Source organism: Halichondria panicea, chromosome 16, assembly GCF_963675165.1.
Source record: "Halichondria panicea chromosome 16, odHalPani1.1, whole genome shotgun sequence".
Taxonomy (NCBI): Eukaryota; Metazoa; Porifera; class Demospongiae; order Suberitida; family Halichondriidae; genus Halichondria; species Halichondria panicea.
The window spans coordinates 1058335-1080425 of NC_087392.1; the positions used below are offsets into that span (position 1 = coordinate 1058335).

The window sequence follows — 22091 nt, forward strand, 5'->3', positions numbered from 1 at the left end:
ATTTCTTCAAAACTGCTTTAGCTAAAGATATTCTCAGATACAATACATAATACTATTCTGATTGTGCAAAAAATATCATTATTTTGCAGAATACTGCTAAAAGAAAAAAGAAATGCGCGCCCGATAAGGGACTTGAACCCTTGACCCTCAGATTAAAAGTCTGATGCTCTACCAACTGAGCTAACCGGGCAGCTCTGACAAACGAAATACTTGTGTTTGTTATAACCTCAAGTGACTACAGACTTCAGTTAGACTGGATACAGTTGGTGTGTCTCTAGGAATGTTCTCTTTGCTTGTACCTTCTCTCACCAAAAGAAGAGATTTCATTCCAAAATTCTTAGCAGCTAGATAATCCAATTCCTGTAGTGCACAAATTAATTCCGTTTGTATACTAAACTATACAAAACGTACGTAATCGTCCCCAACATGAACTGAAGCATTAGCTTCAATACCAGAACATTCTTGCAGGGCCATCTCAAAAATCCTAAAGCAGTAAAGTTGCATACAATAATTATATTCATACTGGACTTACCTAGGGTTAGGTTTGGCACATTTAGTGTACACTGAAGCAATAATGAAGTCGAAATACTGTCGAATGCCTAGTGCTGTAATGATGCTCTCTGCAATAAGAGAAAAGACATATTGTTGGATTTACAATATTGAATTAATTAACTAACCTAATCTCTCGTCAAAGTTTGATATAACACCAAGCACTATCCCGGCTTGCTTAATTTTTTTCAGAGACGGCTCCACATCTGGGAAAACCTCCCAGTTTGCCGGCCCAGCAAAGTCATCAAACACTCTTGTGGCAAGTTTTTCATTCAACTCTGCAAACAAGGTAAACTGCAGTCACTCAGGGATGTAATAATGGAAATAGTACATCCATTGCTCGTAACCCACCATTACTGTCAACTCCAACTTGGACAAATAATTCTGTGGTGACCTGCAAATACAATTATCTAGTAACACGTACATAGATATAAAGTAGCTAGTCCATTCCATCCACAAACCATTCTCCACCAATCTCTTGAAGTCAGACCTTGCTGTGCTCCAAAGCACGGATGAGACAAGTTGTGTGCTTTGAACGATTTCCTAGATTAGAAGGGTACGGAATAAATGGAAACACGAGAGAGGTATACCTAAAAGCACTGTCAAGTTGTTGTGGGTCCAGATTGAGATCAAACTCTCTCCCGATCTTCGCCTGGGGGGGAGGGGGGGGGCACAAATACACATGCATGTTTGCCCATGGGCACGGTACGGGTATGGATCTTACATAGTGGAATCCTGGTGAAGTTGCTATTCTGATACATGTATTAGTAATGTCCAAAGTCACCAGGCGAGCCATAATCCTTGAGTTTCACAGATGGATCAGACTCTTAGCTCTCTCAGGCTTTAATGATATTCATCTAAACATTCTTGAGGTAAAATGCTTCCTAGATTGCACCCCCAGCATGACACATGACACCACTCAATGGTTTTTAGTGTCCAGTAAAGCAGCCAAGACCCTCCGAATCCTAGAGACAGGCACGTCCTTCAAGAGCAACGTGCTGGATATGGAACTGCCCAGGTTGACAAGAGCCCTGAGGGAGTTTGGAGGGGTCAGCCCTCGACTCTCCAGGGAGCCGGTGGAGCTGGATGAGGCAGTACTGCTCAAGAAGAGAGAGAAGACGAGAAAAGGGAGCGAAGATGATCGGAACTCCTGGGGCAAGATGTCCGAGGATGTGGTGACACAGTGCGGCAAGCACAACTCAGTCAAGGTATGTCCGTATATATATATGTATGGTTGGTGTGTTCTCTTCGGCTCAATGACGAGGGGTGTACCATACGTGTGTGTATATAGTCGTCGTGTTAATATAATAATTAGGGAATTTAATTAATTGACTGCACCAAAATTTTACCCTAGCTAGCATGTGTATGATCAGCAGTGCATGAGAAATTGTTTTTTTTACAGGTTCAAGCTGAGCTCAGGATCCTACAGCAAGCATCAAGGGAAATTGGTAAAATTGATACGTACTTAGTTTATTATAATAATAATTATGCTGCCCCCTTACTATTACTAACTCCGCCCCTTTATTTAGTGAGTAGTGATGTATCCCAGGAGACGGTGGACTCTACAGCTGCCTTCCTTTTCAACCTGTTCATCGGGGAGCCACAACTCACTCGAGCAAACGCTGAGGAGATAAGGAGAACTCTTGGACCATTCCCGGCATCAGCTGCCACCAAAGCGTCCACCACAGTCAAAAATATACTCACTTACCTACCTAAAGATTCACCATTCACTAGTTCTTCACAAGAAACCTCATCGACTTCAGACAAACAAATTCAGATGAAAAAGAAAGAATTTGGACACAATATTTCCTTTAAGTTTGACACGGAAACGTCATTAGTAACGGGGGATGGTGACCATGTCAAGTCCAAGCTCTCCAACCAAACTGGTTATGACTCCCTCTCTGAGGATGAATCAACTGTTGTCGCCAACGGTGATACTAATATATTCACGCAGACAATACTGAGTGGAATGCAGCAGACAATCAGAAAACCAGACAAAAAGAAGGCAGTTACAAAAAAGCAACCAGTGGTCGAGTCACGCTCTACCCCAGTCCTCCCATACAGTGGGGAGTGGCTGAAGGCACAGTGCAAGGAAGTGGTGAGGGGTGGCCATATGCAGCTGTCTGGACAGGAACTCTATTTGGCTATATTCGAACAACTCAGTTCTGGCCAAGAGAATGAAGCCATTGAGAATGACGTAAGCTGTATTGAAATATTAATTTTCGTGGCTGCTCACAAACTGTACACCTCTCTCTCCTGACAGCTGGTGGAGTTGCTGGGGTTCTCTGAGCTGGAGCTGATTCAAGAGCTGCTTGCTCATCGTGCCCAGCTGGTGGATGCAGTGCTGCAGGATGGCTCTAGTCTACTGCCCTCAGGTACCCCAGGGCCACCCTAAAACACTCTGTTATCCTACTTTGGTCTACATGTTTGTGGCTCTTTCATTGCTATATAGGTACATGTATATAGGTACATGTAAACATTGTAGTTAAAAATCCACAAGTTTTCCATTGAAAGAAACATGCATTTACAATAACTCATGAATACTATTATACATGCAATTTTTCTCTCAATGCGTGAACTCTTTTCCTATAGTGCCTCTCTCCAAGTCCAAGAGCACACCATCAGCCGGCCCTCTCCTTGCGAGTGGTCAGAGTGCACGCCCAGCGTACGGCAGTCAAGTGGTGATCCAGTCAGAGCATGAGAAACAGCTCAAGAAGTTCTTCCGTAAAGAAGAGAAGCGAATGGCCAAACAAGTGAAGGAGATCCCAACGACTGAGGACCATATCACCCAACTGAGGAGGCGGGGCTACGACCCTGTGGAGATGAGGAAGGAAAGGTGTGTGTGTGTGGGGGGTACGTATTCTCCCCTCCCTCATCAGGTGGGGTCTCACACACTTTGTGTATGTGGTATTATAATAATGTAATATTATCCTTCTCCTCCCAGAGAGCGTGCTCTTGAGGAAGCTGCCAACAGGCCGATATTCTCAGGCTCCTCCCACCAGCGTACCTTTGACCCCAATGAGCTCTACCCTCATGTATATGACTCCCTCGCTAAGGCCAAGCTTACATCAGCCTTCCTTGCAGGAGCAAAGGTCAGTCACAAATAGAGTCATTTTAGTTATAAACATACCTTATACCGGCCTCTTCCCACTACAGGTTGCCATACCTGAGGATGCCAAGCGAACCAGCGACAGACTGATGGAGGAGATTCTCATCCCCCACACCTCTGTCATACCCCCTACTGTCGGGGACGAGAAGATCAGGGTTGACCAGCTGGACCAACTTGCTCAACTGGTTTTCAAAGGCACCAAAACTCTGAACAAGATCCAGACTGTCGTGTTTGACTCTGCGTACTATACCAATGAGAATCTGCTGATCTCAGCACCAACTGGAGCAGGAAAGACTAACATCGCCATGTTGACTGTCCTTCATGAGATAAAGAAGAATATCGATGAGTCTGGTGTAATTCAGAGGAACAGTTTCAAGGTTGGAAATCACATACACACACACCACACACACACACACACACACACACACACACACACACACACACACACACACACACACACACACACACACACACACGTACGTACATGTACACTGTACATTCTCTCTAGTCCATTCGTTGGATAGATTACATGTTAACATACGTAGCTACTATTGTACTACATTGAACTATTGTCCATTATTGGAGGCATCCACAATTATATGAATTACCTTTAAATCCAGCACAACACAATGTATAAGATTGTACAAACTGGCCACTATACTGCATGTACCATAATTATGCGTAAGAACTGCCCTCACCCAGATCATCTACGTGGCACCCATGAAGGCATTGGCTGCTGAGATGGTACGTAACTTTGGTCGTCGGCTGGCCCCACTGGGCGTGGCAGTGAGAGAATTGACCGGAGACATGCAGCTCACCAAGTACGAGATTCAAAACACTCAGGTACCAACTCACTCACTCCTCTCATTATACTTACTATATACAATGTACATGTGCTACCAAGTACACATCATATTGATCAATAGAAGTACCTTGCTCCACTACCCCCCACTTTCTCCTTCACCACTACCCCCCCCCCCCCCCCCCTACTTACCCTGTTACAATCTAAGAGCTCTAATTTAAAAGCTTTTGTGAAAATTGGGTCCTATATCACATTAAATTCCTTGTGAATTTTCCTTAAACGTATTAATACAATAATGCCTGTGTATTCTGCAGATGATAGTGACCACTCCTGAGAAGTGGGACGTGGTGACTCGTAAATCCACTGGTGACGTGCAGCTGGCACAGATAGTGCGCCTGCTCATCATTGACGAGGTCCATCTCCTCCATGAGGATCGGGGTGCCGTCATCGAGAGCCTCGTGGCCAGGACACTGCGACAGGTGTGTGTGTGTGTGTGTGTGTGTGTGTGTGTGTGTGTGTGTGTGTGTGTGTGTGTGGTGTGTGGTGTGTGTGTGTGTGTGTGTGGTGTGTGGTGTGTGTGTGTGTGTGTGTGTGTGTGTGTTGTGACTAGTTATGCCTCGAGGCGTAGCTGCACAAGGAATACGGTAAAGCTGACTGTGCGTGTGTGTATGTATTCCAGCTGTAACTGCTCAACAGTTTCAATAAAATAATATGCAGTAGATCTGATAGACAAATTGATTGCATTATTTTGGAATGTCAAGCAGCCTGCACTCAAGTAATTTTCAATACAATTCTTTATTTCAGCATAATTATACATGTAGCTAGATATAAAAAATATAAATACTAGAGCTACAATTTTTATAGCTAAGACACTAGCTACTCCGTAGGACTTACAAACTCACACAAAAACCAAATGCATATAATTATACAAGCTTACTGTTTCATAGTATACTAACGATGTTATAAGAAGTTTAACGGAGCAGTTTATATAGATCTAAAATAACTGAGGACGAGTCTCAATGTAGCTGGCTTCCAATAATGGCTCTCTGAGATCAACATGAGATACTGGTGTCATCTCAGCCACACTTTCAGTGAATTTGTTAGCCTCCAATTCAGCCGGCTCATTTATAATTAGCTTTTGTCTCTTGGGTAATTGCACTTTTAAATTATTGGCTAGAGCTTCCATCCTCTTCTTCATCATAGGCATCTTCTTGAGTCGCCAGTAAACATGCACAACTATAATCCCGATAAATGTTAGTAGTGCTATCGAAATCGATATATATGTGGCAATTTCTCTATAACCGTTGATTGAAGAATTCAGTGAATATGAGGTAGCTGCTGCAAGCACACCTAGGTTCACCAAGAAGGACATCTCCAGTGTGTCCATCCAACTCTTGTCATATATTCCTCCAGTCAACTTGAACATAGTTAGAGCAACAATACAAGTGGTAATGATAGCAAGAAGGTTTATAAGTTTGTTTTCTCCGAATGCAAATATAATTAGTAGCACGGCTCTCATTAAAAGACTGAGTCCTACCCAGTAGCGATGGTCGGGTTTGAAAGGGACCAGGTATGAGTGTATGAAAGGCTGAAGTCTCAATCGTCGAATCATTCTTGAGATGAAATCGTTTTTCAGTAAAACTTGTGCAGAGAACAGTACAAGCGTGTAGGGTATCAGTAGCAATAGGAGAAACACTGATGCAACAATGATAAGAGTCGAATGATGCCCAGAGGCAAAATCAACATTTCCATCGTATCTCCAAACTACTGTTCTCATGTTATCCGGGTTTTTGATAGTTGAATAGTAGAAGACACTGATGATGTTCTGAGTTAGTGAGTTGAAAGACAAAAATATTATGGTAGCAAGAACAGCTACAGGGTCGCTGTTACCAAAAAACTTCGATAATCTCATCGAGTATCGGCATAGAACAACAATCAGGCCTGCTAGTATCCAGATGTAGACTGGGAATACAAATAGTAGTCCGCTGTATGCAATCTGATTCATGCCGTCAAAGAAGCATGTTTCGATTCCAAAATTGAGGTTCAGCCATGATATGAAGATGGTATAGCCACGGAAAAATCCTTTGGGGAAAAACACAGTCTGATTGCTGTTCAAAATGTTGGCATAGAAGATGAGTCCATTTATAGTTCCCGCAGTCACTGTGATTTGCGATAGGAAGACCAAGGCAACTACTAGTATTCCAGCCACTGCAAAAAGAGCCAGAAATGCCAAGTGTGCATTATCTGAACAGTCCCCACATACATCACCACCAAGCATTAAGCTAGTATTTTTTTTGCAGTTTCCACACAGTACACCAGACCTATTGTTAACACAAATACCATCATCCGAAAAAGTGAAGTTTCCATCTGTAATACAGTATCGGTTAGGACAGCTTTCGTACCAACTCATTGCTCCTTGATAATTAGGTTGATTTGCTGGTGCCATCCAATAGCTTTGATATTCGATTCTCTTTTGAAAGTTTTCGTCCGTTATCTCACAGCTTTGTAGATAATCCCTGATTTTCTCATCACAAACACAGCTGTAATTATCGTCACTTGGAAAACCATCTGGGCACAACTCGCTAAAATGTACATTTACATAAAGTGTTTTCACATCATCCAGAAAGGACTCGCCCACATTCAATACAAGGACTTCCATATCTTCCTTGGATTTCACAGTAAAACTGACTTCCATGCATTCTTCAGGACTAGCACGCTGAAGCTTTCCGTCAGTAGTTAGAGAAGACGTTGTAGTATGATCAGTATCAATCGATTTCAATGCAGACTGTAAATTCCTTCGAATAGGTTCTGACATATTTTCCCCATAAAATTTGAGTGTCTTCACCATCACAGAAAATGGTTTTCCCTTGCTTGCTGACACGTTAATTGAATTGTCCTCTCTTGCACAACCTTTCCTTGAATCATTTTCACAGAAACAAAACCAATAACTATCAGATGCAAACGTTGGTATTGAATTGTTTCCTGACTTTACGTTGAATGTTTTATTCAAGTCCTCCAAAGCTGGATACGTGATCTCTGGATTATCTATGATATCGAAGTTGACATGTATGACACTGCCCCCAGGGTAAGCTTTGTTGTGTTCAAATGTGAGAGAGGCATTCAGATTTCCAAGATTGATAGGATGAAACAAACATTCATTCGGATCTTTAACACACTGAACGTGATCGAGAGATGTTTCAATATAAATGGCACCTCCCTTTACCGCAGAGTTGTACTCAAACAGGAGATTAGTTTCTTTGTCAAGTTCAAGTCGAGACTTTTGATCGATGTAAATTGCTCCTCCATTCTTTGCTGAGTTATTTCGAAATATTCCATTTCCGCTGAACCTAACAATTGATTGGAATGTTGCATGTATTGCACCACCGTTTTCATTGTCATAGTGATTTTCAATAAACAAATATTCGCCACCCAATGCTAATGTACTATTTTGTAAAATGGTAAAAGCACCATCTTTGAAGCCATCATAAACATTGTTCCGATAAAAAGTTGAGTTGCCGTTTACATTCAAATCAGATGTCACGGCGAACATAATTCCAGAATTATCTTGAAAGTTGATTTGACCGTACAAGTGAATAGTACCTTTGTACCCAGTTAAAGGAGTTATTGGATTGTTGATAAACGTTATATGACCATTAACTATCAATTGAGAAGTGTCAACTAGAATAAGCCTTTGACGTATTGTATTATTACAAACCGTTAGTGTTCCGTTGAGGATGATCAGTTTTGATCCTTTTTCTAGTAACATCAATTCGAATCCATTGCGATTGCTCATTAGAAGTAGAGATGCTCCCTCCATTAAAGATATATTAGAGCCTACAGATTGAATTGATGTGATGTACCCTTCACTTTCAATAGACTCAAGGGTCCCATTTAGAATAACCTGACTGTAACTGAGAAATACTCCAGCAGTGGTTTTGTATTTTTCACTGATCTCCTTGTTTTCACTGGAGGATAGAGTCCCAGAAAATTCAATTTTCACCTCACTCAGGAATAATGAGCCACCTAGACACACAAGGTTTCGTTTAAATGACCAGTTTCCATTGACAACTGCCTCAACGTTACTCAAGGCCAGCACACCAAACGGTCCAACATTATCAATCGCATGAATACTCCCAGCTGTTAAGAAACCACCATCGATTTGAAACACCACCTCTTCTGCATTAGGAAAGCTGCTGTAGACACACTTAGAATCATATTCTCCAATACTGTTGTTAAATATGTTTAGATCAGTTAATGTGATATTTTTTGAGTTTTGTATACCGACAATTGTAGCAAATGAGTTTTTGTTATTAGTAATCGCAAGGTTAGTGAGCTCAACATTTGAGCTGTCTTTAATGTAGAGAGCACCAGAGGTGGTGTTAGTTACACTCATGTCCATCATCTTCACTGTGTTGATGTTGGTCAAGCTGATACCAGGCAAATCACCTTCACCGCACGAAACAAAGGCCACGTTCTGTACAGTTAAGTTTGTCAAACCATCAAATGATAGAGTGGCTTTTTGTCGACAGTAGATGGTGGTATTTTCATATCCAGCTCCAAGTAGAGAGAATCCTGAACTTTCAGTACTTGTACCATTTATCGAAAAGTCTGAATCAAGGTAATATTCACCAGGAGTTAGCATAAACTTGGAAGGGAGGTCACTAATTGTATTGAGTGCGTACTCAGACAAAGTCTGACAGTCGGGGAACTGGTAGGAACAGGAGCACTCTTGTGGGCAGCTGTCGGGTTTGACGTGAATCAGTTGCTCTTGCGCATTGCAAACAATCAGACTTGTTAGGAGAAGAAGTACTTTCAATTCTGTTGAACCCATGATCTAAAAAAAATATTGGACACACAATTGATTACACACATACTGCCATACATGCATGCATGCACTGAGTAACATGCACATTGACATAGATGCACACAGACACTGCATATTTGCATGAAGTATAGATCTATCCAACTAGATCTACTGTAACGGCAGTTCACCTCAGCAGTAGTTGAGTCTGCTTCTTAAGACTGCAAGTAGATCTAGTCTATACTAGCTACACTCAAGACTATAGCTAAGTATTATCTTACAATCTTATATAGAATCAGGAGTGCATGTGAATATTCATGCACTCCTGACTGGTCCAAGTTCATTCATTTTTAGTTGGAACACAATGATAATTACAATGGTATAGCATCATGGTAGCATCAACAACATCAACGCCATTATCGTTTTACAAATTGCATTCTTATATAATCTGTATAGAATCTATTGCGGTGGGAGAAATTTTAGCTTCTAAGTTCATAGACCTAGTGCCCTCTCCCATACAAATCATCATATAAAGTAACATCAACGCATTATCACTTACAAATTATTGTGTCATAATGCTTATTGGACACACAATTAATTACACACGTACTGCCACTTATGCACTGAGTAACATGCACATGGATATAATGCACACAGACACTGCATGTTTGCATGAAGTAGATCTATGCAACTATATCTATATAATTACTGTAACGGCAGTTCACCTCAGCAGTAGTTGGGTCTACTTCTTAAGACTGCAAGTAGATCTAGTCTATGTAAGTCTATACTAGCGACACTCGAGACTAGCTAAATATTATCTTACAATCTTATATAGAATCAGGAGTGCATGTGAATATTCATGCAATGCATTTATTTATGCATTTTAAGAATCTATATAGAATCTATTACGGTGGGAGGAATTAGCTTCTAAGTTCATACGTTTGAACTGATGTAATCAATAGCCTACAAGTTGACAAAAAACAAACAATCTATTTTTGTCTAAAATAAACGAATCCTAGAGCGCTCCTACAACCCCAACAGCAATGACAACATGCAGCTATAATTATATTATCAGCTGGAAAGTGTGTTTATGAGTTAGTCTCTGAACACTAATACTGGAGGGCCCATTAAGAGGGTACCCCCACTGGGGGTCCATTGAGAGCATTACTACATTGAGAGTACCCCCACTGGGGGGGGTCTATTGGGGGCACAGTGTTCTGACAGTGTTCAGGACATGACCATATAATTATGCTACTAACTGTGTAATTCAGCATAATTCACTGAAAGCCACGTACTGTATACATCCTAAGTAAACAGCCATTTTAGAGGGAGGGATAAACTGAAAGTCACCCATGTTAGCAAATAACAGATGAATTCACTTAATATGGAGACCATAATATTGTGGAGACCATTTAGAGGGAGGGGATCAGCTGAAGGTCATGTGCACAGGTTAGGTACATCCTAATGAAGTAAACAGATGAATGGCTTAATGAGGAAGTTTAGAGGGAGGGACAAGCAGCACCCTGCTAGCTGTAGTTAACGAGTGTTTTCGTTACTGAGATTCGTCATGGAGACTGTTCTGGGCATGCTCAGTAGAGTCGGCTTTGGTGAATAACACTTTGACACTGATTACAAGAGATTTGGAGTTAGTGGTGATTAGAAGGATTGCTGACATGTAAACACTTTGATTAAACTATGTTAACCTTGCACTAAAGCGCTACCTATATTTTGTTAGCCAAAAAAGAGCCGCAAAGCTCTACACTACTGCCAGAAGCAGCAGCCATTGTGAATTCGGACCTTTTGCAGAAAAAACCCCTTTTTTAAGTTATTCAATTGACAGGAAATGCATAATATTTAGCATTATCTTTGAATATCATCTTTAACCATCAGTCTGTTTCCATAACACTCTAATACTTTTGTACCAAAGCAAAACTTAAAAATAAAACATGCCTAAGCGTGCTTGTGGGATTTTTGATACTGTGTACTTATCATTAGTCCATCATTTTGTAGCCGGCTACATTGTTATAATTATAACTGCCCTCTCTCTCTCAGGTTGAGTCGAGTCAGAGGATGATCAGGATAGTGGGGCTCTCGGCTACCCTCCCCAACTACCTGGACGTGGCTCATTTCCTCAGGGTCAATTTTTACAAAGGTCTCTTCTTCTTTGACGGGCGGTTTCGTCCTGTGCCACTCTCGCAGACGTTTATTGGGATCAAGGCGACCAATCACCTGCAGCGGCTCAGAGATATGGACGAGGTCTGCTATGACAAGGCCCTGGTCAACATCAAGAATGGCTATCAAGTAAGAGTCACTATTTGTCTTAGTCATTGTTGCAATTTGGGGGATCAGTCTTTTCTTTTCCTGTTCAAATCTCACGTTGAAACTTCTATTGACATTTTTCGTATAGAAGACGGCATGCATAATTACACTAATTTTACTGTTAGAGTGTTAGCTCTCATCACCCAAAACTAGATCAGTTTGCAATGTGCCAACATGTTCTTTGTGTACTCACAGGTGATGGTGTTTGTCCACTCTCGTAACGGTACGCTAAAAACTGCCACTGCCCTGAGGGACCTGGCCGCATCTAAAGGGGAACTCCCCCTCTTCCAGCCTGAGCAGAACCCCAAGCTAGGACTGGCACAGAAACAGGTGAATACATGGAGCCTGGTTGTGTTGTCAATAGTGATGGCCACGTAGCCTAAGGAATGCCACGGCTATAGCAGCAGGGCTTGTTTTAATAGCTAACTTTGATTGCTCATAACTTAATATTTTGTGTGTTCAATTTCAACCATTTTCTGATTTTTTTAAAGTTTAATTAGAAAGAGACCTTTCTAATGGTATCATCAATGTTCATGTTTGGGAGATGAAAGAATTTACCTAATACCATGGATTATTATAGTCCATGGCCCAACACCAAAATTATATCAGTGTTATCACTCACACACCACATTAATTGTGTGCAGGTGGACAAGTCTCGGAACAAGCCCCTTCGTGATCTGTTTGGGGATGGCTTCAGCGTCCATCACGCGGGTATGCTGAGACAAGACAGGACTCTAGTGGAGAGACTGTTCTCTGAGGGGTTTATCAAGGTTCTGGTGTGCACGGCAACGCTGGCCTGGGGTATCAATCTACCAGCTCATGCAGTCATCATCAAGGTGAGCATACCATAAGCATAGAGGTGCATGGTTGTTTGTCCCTGTCTGTGTATGTGTGTGCCTTAGTGCTATCTTAAGTATAATATGTTACATATACTACTTGTACATACAGAATGAACCAAAAAAAACCTAATGAAAGGTTGCTAATACAGTATAAATACACCTATCTCCATGGATACACACACCCTCAGGGCACACAGTACTGTACTTGTACATACAGAATGGCAGGTTGCTACTATTGTAACAGTGCATGTGACTAACAGTGTATCTCCATGGATGCACACACCCTCAGGGCACACAGTGCTGTACTTGTACATACAGAATGAAAGGTTGCTACTACGTACTGTAACAGTGCATGTGACTAACAGTGTATCTCCATGGATGCACACACCTACAGGGCACACAGATCTACAATGCCAAGAAAGGCGCTTTTGTTGACCTGGGCATCCTGGATGTGTTGCAGATATTTGGACGAGCTGGTAGACCACAGTTTGACAAGTTTGGGGAGGGTACGATCATCACGAGTCACGACAAACTCTCTCACTACCTTTCTCTGCTCACCCGTCAACAGCCGATAGAGAGTCAGTTTGTGGCTAGTCTCACGGACAACCTTAACGCTGAGGTGGGCGGGGTTCAGGTGTTTGACCCCTACCACATTGTTACTGAGCAGTTCCCTATTGTTGTATAATTATACAACCTATCTGCTCAATAATGGAGTAGCAGTAGCCATTTGTCCAAAATATGGCTTAGCAAATGTATACCAATTTGTAATCTGTTGAATGGTAGAATCTCATTTTCCTTCAGATTGCACTTGGTAGTGTGAGCAACATTGAGGAGGCTGTTCAGTGGCTGCGCTACACCTTCTTGTTTGTGAGGATGAAGCTCAACCCTCTCATCTATGGCATCTCTAACAAGGCTAGGGAGGTACGTACACGTAGGTTACATACTTAGTGCCTGACATTCAACTAAACAGTCAAACCACCCCCACCTCCTTGGTCCTCATTCGCACACTCATTCTATATATTTACATACACACATACACATACGTATATGTCAACAAATTCACTCCTACGTGTATCTACCTGCACTACCCCCACACACCCCCACACACCCATCACACTCCACACACCCGTCACACTCTTCACACCCCTCACATTCCTCACACCCCACACACTCCTTACACTCCACACTCCTCACACCCCACACAGACGGACCCCAACCTTGAGGAGCACCAACGTACGCTGATCACAACAGCTGCTGAAAAGTTGGACAAGGCCAAGATGATTCGTTTCGTCCAGCACACGGGTAACCTCCACTCTACAGACCTCGGCCGCACCGCCTCCCACTATTACATCAAGTACGCTAGCATGGAGATCTTCAACGAGCTATTGAAGCCATACATGAATGAGGGACAAGCGCTCGCCATGGTCTCCAAATCAGAGGAGTTTGAGCAAGTCAAGGTTCGATCATAGTCAATGAGCTCATTTTGTAGTCCTGAAACATACTTCTATACCTTAATTGATAATTCATTATGCTCAATGCACAGTACGTACAACAGAGTACTTTATTTGTGTTATGTACATAATTATTATATCATAATGTGCATTGTTTTTGTTCATCCCTTGGACATGATAGTTGATGTATTGTGTTCATGATAGTTGATGTATTGTGTTCATGATAGTTGATGTATTGTGTTCATGATAGTTGATGTATTGTGTTCATGATAGTTGATGTATTGTGTTCATGATAGTTGATGTATTGTGTTCATGATAGTTGATGTATTGTGTTCATGATAGTTGATGTATTGTGTTCATGATTTGCTTTCTTGTGTCTCTTCAGGTGAGGGAGGACGAGATATCGGAGCTTGAGATCCACCAATCAGTGTGCCGACTGCCAGTGCAAGGAGGGGTCGAGAACTCGTACGGAAAGGTCAACATCTTGCTGCAAACATACATATCTCGTGGGGGGGTCGACAGCTTCTCACTGACCTCTGACCTTTCCTATGTGGCACAGGTGAGCAAAGTTATAGAGCTTGTTAGCACAGCAATTGCAAGACATACGTAAGGTATCTCTCGTTAACTTAAATTGAATTTCTGTGTGTACAACACCCAGAGGCATTGTTGACTGCCTGTAACGTCGTCTGAGAATAAAAGTTTCTTGGGGGTGGAGCATGCCCCCAGAAGGCCGTCTGATATTGCACACAGATATCCGGCTTGGCTTCCCCGTGCAATATAATTAGATACTCCATAAGTTATGAGCGTTGTGTATGTAGCATGTACCCATTTGTTGAAGACGTTGTGTGCTTCTGTTTCACAGAACTCTGGCAGGATACTCCGAGGTTTGTTTGAGATAGTGCTACGCAAGGGCCTCCCTGTCATGGCGTCTCGACTGCTCACACTCTGTAAGTCTGTGGAGCATCAGCAGTGGGCCTTTGAGCATCCCCTCAAGCAGTTCAAGGAACGTCTCTCTCACGAGATCATCACCAAACTGGAGGATAAGAGGGTCTCTCTCAGTCGACTCAAGGACATGACCCACGAGGAAATCGGTGTGTAATATACATGACTTGTGGTAACTCACAGAATATAAATTATGGTCTGGATGATCCAACTTTCCAAACATTTTTTTTAACTTAAAATGGTCTTTTCAATATGAAATTCTCAATTGTGTCCTTGTGAAGTTTCATGTGATCAATTTTTACCTGTTCTGAATTTTGCAGGTCACATGATACGTCATGTGAGGATGGGACGTGTTGTAGAGACCCTTGTTAGGGGATTCCCCTCTTTGTTGCTCACGGCCACCATACAGCCAATCACACGGACGGTACTCAAAGTGCGATTGACCATCCTCCCTGATTTCGAGTGGAGTGACAAACTTCACGGCATGACCTCTGACCCCTGGTGGATCTGGGTGGAGGACCCAGAGAACAACCAGATGTACCACTCGGAGTACTTCATGTTACAACGGAAGCAGGTGAGAGCTCTCAGGCATGTACGTACACGCACTAATGGTCTACCACTAATAGCACAAAAACAACACAGCTAGTACTTTAACAGGTCGCTGTACACCCAATAAATGTTGCAAGTACATGTATATACATAATTTTACTGCACATACAGGTGTTGGCCAAGGAGCCCCAGGACCTCGTGTTCACCATCCCGATATTTGAGCCCCTCCCCCCTCAGTATTATGTGCGTGCAGTCTCGGATCGCTGGTTAATGGCCGAATCTGTTGTCGCTATATCATTCCAACACCTCATCTTACCGGAGCTCCACCCACCACACACGAAGCTACTCGATCTCCACCCACTTCCTGTGTCCGCACTCAAGAACCCCGCCTACGAGTCACTATTTAATTTCAAGTATTTCAACCCTGTGCAAACACAGGTGTTCCATACTCTGTACCACTCGGATACCAGCGTGTTGCTAGGCGCCCCTACTGGCAGTGGGAAGACTGTAGCCGCTGAGCTGGCAATATTCAGGTGACATGTACAACATTGCTCAGTAATGTCCTCTCTACCCTCGTGTGACATGTATAGATCGAGCTTGTGTGTTATGTGCATGCATCTGTTGCTGTTAGCTGATTGTCAGTATTAGAGGTTCCACGAAGTATAAGTGCCTCGAAATTTTCGCGCTATACGGGTTTATATATATACCTGTACCTATCATGCACACACTCATGCATGTTGAGTTCAAAGGAATTTTCTGCATAAATTTCATCATTCCTAACGATGCCTGATACTTAAATTGCACTTCCCTCTCTTACAGAGTGTTCAATGAGTACCCTGGGGGCAAGGCTGTGTACATTGCCCCCCTCAAAGCGCTGGTGCGTGAGAGGGTGGCCGACTGGAGGAAGAAGCTCGAGGGAGCTCTGGGGAAGACGGTGGTGGAGCTAACAGGAGATACCTCCCCTGACATCCGCGCTGTGGAGAGGGCAGATGTCATAGTTACCACACCTGAGAAGTGGGACGGCATCAGTCGCAGCTGGCAAAATAGGTATAATAATATTATAGCCTCCATTCTCTTGGCAACCGAACTTCAAATTCCTTTGATAAGCTACTTAGGTTAAAGCGACTGCCAAGTAGACAATATTATATTTCCTGTAGGTCATATGTACAAGCGATGCGTGTGCTGATAATTGATGAGATTCATCTCCTTGGCGATGAGAGGGGACCTGTCCTGGAGGTGATTGTTTCTCGTACCAACTTCATAGCGTCTCACACCGGCCAGGCTGTGAGAGTGGTGGGCCTCTCCACCGCTCTAGCCAACGCTAAGGACCTCGCTGATTGGCTGTGCATCAAACAGGTGGACACCAATTGATATGAAGTTACTCTAGATAGAAAATAATTATGCTTTTATTTATTGGTTTTATTGGGAGTAGTCTGCTCTTAGTATTATATAGCTATTATTTTCCTGATCTCAGCTCGTTTGAAGGCACATGTACACAGTAATTAATATTAATATATATACATGTACTTTTATCTACCCCTTCCAATCTTGTACATGTGTTAACGCAGGGCGGTCTGTTCAACTTCCACCCAGCAGTGAGGCCCGTTCAGTTGGAGGTTCACATCGATGGCTTCCCTGGGAAGCACTACTGCCCTAGAATGGCTACCATGAACAAGCCTTCGTACACCGCCATTAAGACTTATTCTCCCGACAAACCTGTTTTGATATTTGTCTCCTCGCGTCGTCAAACCAGACTGACGGCTTTTGATCTTGTAACGTACGTGGCCGCTGAGGACGACACCAAACAATGGCTGCACATACCGGACCAACAGGTGTGTGTGTGTGTGTGCGTGCGTGCGTGTGTTGTGTGTGTGTGTGTGTGTGTGTGTGTCATAGTAACCTCACATTCTGTGCCTCTGTAAGCATGGAAATGCTTGTACCATTCTCTTTGATTTCAAATCTATACTGCCTCCAGATCACTCAGATGATTAGAGTACCTTTACTACAGCACATGTACCCTTTACTCCCTCCTTTAGTTGGATCCCCTGCTGGAGGGAGTCCGTGACACCAACCTCAAGTTCAGTCTGGCATTTGGAGTGGGACTGCATCACGCTGGTCTGCACGAGAAAGACAGAAACCTTGTCGAAGAATTATTTGTCAACCAGAAAATACAGGTGAGGAACAAAATATCAAATTTGGCTAGAAATCATTTGTGTTCGTATAAATAAACCATTTATTCTTATTGCAGATCTTGATAGCCACCAGCACTCTTGCCTGGGGTGTCAACTTCCCCGCTCATCTGGTAGTCGTCAAGGGAACAGAGTACTTTGACGGCAAGTTGCAGCGTTATGTGGACTACCCAATCACAGACGTGCTTCAGATGATGGGGAGAGCGGGGCGACCACAGTATGATGACAGGGGTGTGGCAGTTATCCTCGTACATGACATCAAGAAACACTTTTATAAGAAGTTTCTCTACGAGCCGTTTCCAGTGGAGTCAAAGTAAGTGGGTGTTGCCTTGTACCTTTTAGGCTGTAGGCTAAGGTAGTAATTATAGATTCTGTCTCAGTATTGCACATGGGAGCATAATTATGTGTGTGCTTGGAGGGGAATTAATTACTGGACGTATCGTTGGCTAACTTGACGAAGCCGTAAATATCGATTAGAGCCAATTCAAAACTGAAAATTAACTGCGTCAAGAGCTATGCAATATTATGTCAAGATCAACAATCTGTGATGCATTTGCCCCCCTCACAGTCTGCTGGCCGTCCTGTCTGACCATCTCAATGCTGAGATAGTGGCAGGCACCATTACCTCCAAACAAGACGCCATGGACTATGTCACCTGGACCTACTTCTTCCGTCGACTCCTCATGAACCCCTCCTTCTATCAGCTGGAGGACACGGCTAAGGGCTCTGTCAACACCTTCCTCTCTGGCGTAGTGGCCAGGGCTCTGACAGCCCTCGAGAGCTCTTACTGCATTCAGGTGGAAGAGGTATGTATAAGGAGTGTGTGTGTCCACTGCAGGCTGTATCTGAGCCTTGATGTGTGTATACCGTATAGCGGGTAATTTTTGGGGGACAAAATATTGAGACATTTTGTGGGTAATATTTTCGTGGTTGGAGCTTGCACTGCAGGTAAAGGTAGGCAAGATCGCTTCATTTGTGGTAAATATTCGTGGTCAGAGCTCCAACCACGAAAACCATGAATATTTTGCCCCACGAAAATCACCTGCTATACGGTACATGACTGTGTGTGTGTGTGTTGATATACGGTATTAGATCCACATTGTATTGAATTAACCCACAGTGCTATCTCTCATATTGGAGAAGTTTTACACTATTCTGCTCACTCACAATGCAGCGGTTTATTGCTTGTGTAGTGAGGGAATTTTAGCATATTGCTTAACCTTATCGCTGATTTGCATTATCGAAGTTACGTACATAGCCTTAGATTGATTGCAAACAGCTAAAGGTAATCAATCACCACCTGTGTACACACACACACACACACACACACACACACACACACACACACACACACACACACACACACACCACAGCCAGTAGCTACACACACACACACACACACACATATAAGTAGAACACAACTAAGTACTGTGTAACAATTTTGAATATCATGTTTGCTCCTACATGTATGTAACTCCATCACCATGACTGCAGGATGATAGAACAATCCAGTCGCTCACTCTCGGCTGCATAGCTTCCTTCTACTACCTCCACCACACCACCGTGCGGTTGTTCAGAGAAAAGCTCTACGCTCACTCCACTTTCCAGGACCTGCTGCAGCTGCTCTGTGTGAGTCAGTGTACTGTACCTGTCTGTTGTAGTTGTAGTGACTTGGTCATGTGCTGTATAGCGGGTACGTTTTGAGGGATAAACTCCTGTACTGAAGCATTGCCCCAGACACTGTTTATTTGTTTAGTATCTCTCACTCTACACATACCCAGGATGCCTCGGAGTATAATGAGCTGCCAGTGAGACATAATGAGGATGTGATGAATACCGCGTTGGCCAAAAAGCTGCCCCTACCAGTCTCACCCCCTGACAGCTACGATAGTCCACACTCTAAGGCTCATCTCCTACTGCAAGCTCACTTCAGTCACAGCGACCTGCCAATAGCAGACTACCAGACAGACACAAAGTCCGTATTAGACCAGGCCCTCAGGATATTACAGGTGTGTGTGTACACTGTACGAGTAGACATAATTATATAGCTGAGAATTTATCAGAAGTCATGCAAATTTCGACTTTCTTGGCCATTCCTTGTAACTTATAGCATTTCATGTTTTGTGGTCTAGTCTCCTCTCACTTCCCATTTGTATATATATACTACTCTTCCTCTGTATAGGCCCTGGTGGACATTTCTGCTAATGAGGGTTGGTTGTCAACCACTCTCAAGTTGATGCACATAGTACAGATGTGTGTACAAGGGAGGTGGGTCTCTGACCCCTCCCTCCTCATACTCCCCCACCTAGACCACACCCACATTGAGCTGCTCAACAAGAAGCTGACCAAGGGGGCAGGTGTCACTGAGCTCACCTCCCTCCCCGAGTTGATGACTGTGATGGAGAGACAGAGAGGGTTCTTACTGTCATCTCTTGTGGACACTCGTGCTCTCACCAGAGAGCAAGTAACCAAGGTATGGACGTATTACTAATACTGCAAGTACTTGTGAATGGACTTTGTATCACTGGTTCTGCATTTTATTAGTTACTGTACTGACATGCAATACATGTACCTTTATATAGCGTGCCCACAATTGTCAGTTTATTTCCTCACCAAATTTAACTCATTGTTGTATTATAATTATGTAGTACAGTTGCCTATAGTTACGTACATTGGTTATGATGCCTGTACAGATCCAGGAAGTGATTCAGAGACTCCCGATTGTTGTCCTCTCCCACAAGCTTAGTGTTGGGAAGAAGGATCTGGGGCATGCTAAGCGCGGCTCCTCCACTGTTGGCCAGACCGTGAGAGAGAGACAATGGACGGACGTACCAGCTGGAGAGGAGTGTGCTATTCACTTGGATCTGACTCAGCGTTGTCTGGCTAGAAAGAGGGTGAGTTCTTGTACTATACGTAAGTATCATGTGTTTGCATACTGCCCATTTGTGCTTGGTAAAACTTCCCACTACTGTAGTTACACCCCATGACCTTCATCACTAAGTCATATACATAATTATAACCAGGAGTATTCATGCACTCCTGGTATAACTATTAAAGGCTTAAACTTTTTTTTAAACGTTCAGAGATACTTTTACCTCTCTCATCATGCATATGTGTATTTTATGCAGGATAATTCAAGGGCCTATGCTCCGAGGTTCCCGAAGACCAAGGATGAGGGATGGTGGCTGGTCCTGGGGGAGGTGGACAGTGGGGAGCTGCTGGCTTTGAAGAGGATCGGCCGCATCAGAGGGAGAACTCAAAGCTCTCTGGCATTCCCTGCCCCGGATGAACCCTCTAGGAAGATACTAACACTTTATTTGATGAGCGACTGTTATTTAGGCCTAGACCAACAATTTGATTTATCTCTGAATTTTGTAATCACTGGAACAAATGAAAATTGATGTTTCCATATATAATTCATGTAAAATAATAATTTAAAAACAAAATTGAAACAAGCGTGTCTGTCATGTACATGGAAAATGATGAAGTTGCATATTGAAATGAGAATGAACTGTGTGTGTCAACAAGTCCGGTGATAGTATGGATAATGGTGTTAGAGAAGAAACGAACAAGTGATAAATGAGAATATAAATTATTATAATTATACAGGTTGGTGATGATCGTTAGTACACCCAATGGGACTCGCCCGTGACCTGATCTCGCCATATGCCCCACGGAGCATTATTCAAGAGGTACGGAGGAGGTAGGTTATTCTCGGCTTTCATCTCTTGAGGGGACGCAACAGCAGCCAGGAAACTATTAGCATCGCTATAGCTGTGCTCTCTGACAATTTGGTGTAGAGAGTGTGCTGACCATTCCAGATTCTCGTCATTGCTTGGTATAGCCACTAGTGCCTCAGGGGACACGTTTATAGAGGAGTTGTTGAACACAGAATTACCACTAAATTCAGCAATGGAATTGTTAGATGCTTGAGCTGCATTTGGTGAGTAGCAGCTTTCATCACTTGAACAGTCAGCAGAATCTAAATCCAGTACGAGTTTGAAGGAGTCCACTGATGAACTGGATTCGGAACATTCTCTATCGACTTTTATATCTTGAGGAAGCTGTTTTGGCGTCGATTCAGAGTCTCTCTGCCTTGTCGATGTAAATTTGGACAGTTCAATGGAAACAATGAGTGGTGAATGGCATCTCTTTTGATGGGCTCGCACTCCTTCCTTTGATACGTACATCTTATTACACAATTTGCACTTGTGTCTCTTCTTAGCAGTTAGGAATATTCTAGCTGCATGGGATAATGAAGGTGTGTGTATTTAACGTTATACCCGTAGTTGTGCTGTCTGCCAGCTAAGAAAAGCATGCAACAGTCTAGCTGGACTAGCTGGACTACATGTAGATTAAATGTCCAACAATTCAGGGAGAGGGAATGAACACAATGACTCACCCATTTCTCCACGAGAGCAAAAAAACAGACTCCTTGCTCTTGTTTTTCTCATCACACTGCCAGACATCATAGTGCATGTAGTGTGTTTGCATCAAATGCTCAACTTTTTTGTGTCTGTACCTTATCTGCATGTGGGCTG

At 43.0% G+C, this 22091-nt stretch overlaps 3 protein-coding genes and 1 non-coding gene across 5 annotated transcripts; 1 reads left to right on the forward strand and 3 right to left on the reverse strand.

The window, feature by feature from the left end:
• Positions 1 to 61: 61 nt before the first annotated feature.
• Positions 62 to 1432, reverse strand: LOC135350265 (haloacid dehalogenase-like hydrolase domain-containing protein 3). Its single transcript, XM_064549005.1, has 8 exons — positions 1274 to 1432; positions 1140 to 1201; positions 1011 to 1092; positions 901 to 943; positions 678 to 827; positions 533 to 620; positions 412 to 484; positions 62 to 360 (listed from the first exon to the last, which is right to left on the reverse strand). Exons 1-8 carry the CDS (start codon positions 1343 to 1345, stop codon positions 220 to 222), a joined length of 711 nt encoding a protein of 236 aa, XP_064405075.1. The 5' UTR covers positions 1346 to 1432; the 3' UTR covers positions 62 to 219.
• Positions 118 to 190, reverse strand: Trnak-uuu (transfer RNA lysine (anticodon UUU)). Its single transcript has one exon. It is a non-coding gene; the product is annotated as a tRNA-Lys (tRNA).
• LOC135350205 (activating signal cointegrator 1 complex subunit 3-like) lies at positions 1432 to 21008 on the forward strand. Its single transcript, XM_064548937.1, has 30 exons — positions 1432 to 1757; positions 1952 to 1997; positions 2079 to 2746; positions 2813 to 2924; positions 3142 to 3385; positions 3494 to 3641; positions 3706 to 4035; positions 4361 to 4501; positions 4775 to 4939; positions 11314 to 11562; positions 11776 to 11910; positions 12225 to 12416; positions 12814 to 13038; positions 13221 to 13340; positions 13625 to 13876; positions 14256 to 14429; positions 14733 to 14961; positions 15133 to 15386; positions 15533 to 15894; positions 16181 to 16408; positions 16519 to 16717; positions 16930 to 17193; positions 17398 to 17535; positions 17610 to 17863; positions 18119 to 18356; positions 19045 to 19179; positions 19332 to 19559; positions 19733 to 20023; positions 20244 to 20444; positions 20679 to 21008. The coding sequence occupies exons 1-30, from the start codon at positions 1452 to 1454 to the stop codon at positions 20949 to 20951; spliced, it is 6801 nt and encodes a 2266-aa protein (XP_064405007.1). The 5' UTR covers positions 1432 to 1451; the 3' UTR covers positions 20952 to 21008.
• Positions 5237 to 10121, reverse strand: LOC135350413 (uncharacterized). Of its 2 annotated transcripts, none has more exons than XM_064549194.1 (2): positions 9987 to 10121; positions 5237 to 9294 (listed from the first exon to the last, which is right to left on the reverse strand). In XM_064549194.1, exon 2 carries the CDS (start codon positions 9289 to 9291, stop codon positions 5455 to 5457), a length of 3837 nt encoding a protein of 1278 aa, XP_064405264.1. In that variant the 5' UTR covers positions 9292 to 9294; positions 9987 to 10121; the 3' UTR covers positions 5237 to 5454. The 2 variants fall into 2 exon arrangements, with proteins under 2 accessions (XP_064405264.1, XP_064405263.1); XM_064549193.1 differs by lacking the exon at positions 9987 to 10121 and adding an exon at positions 9453 to 9600.
• Positions 21009 to 22091: the final 1083 nt, after the last annotated feature.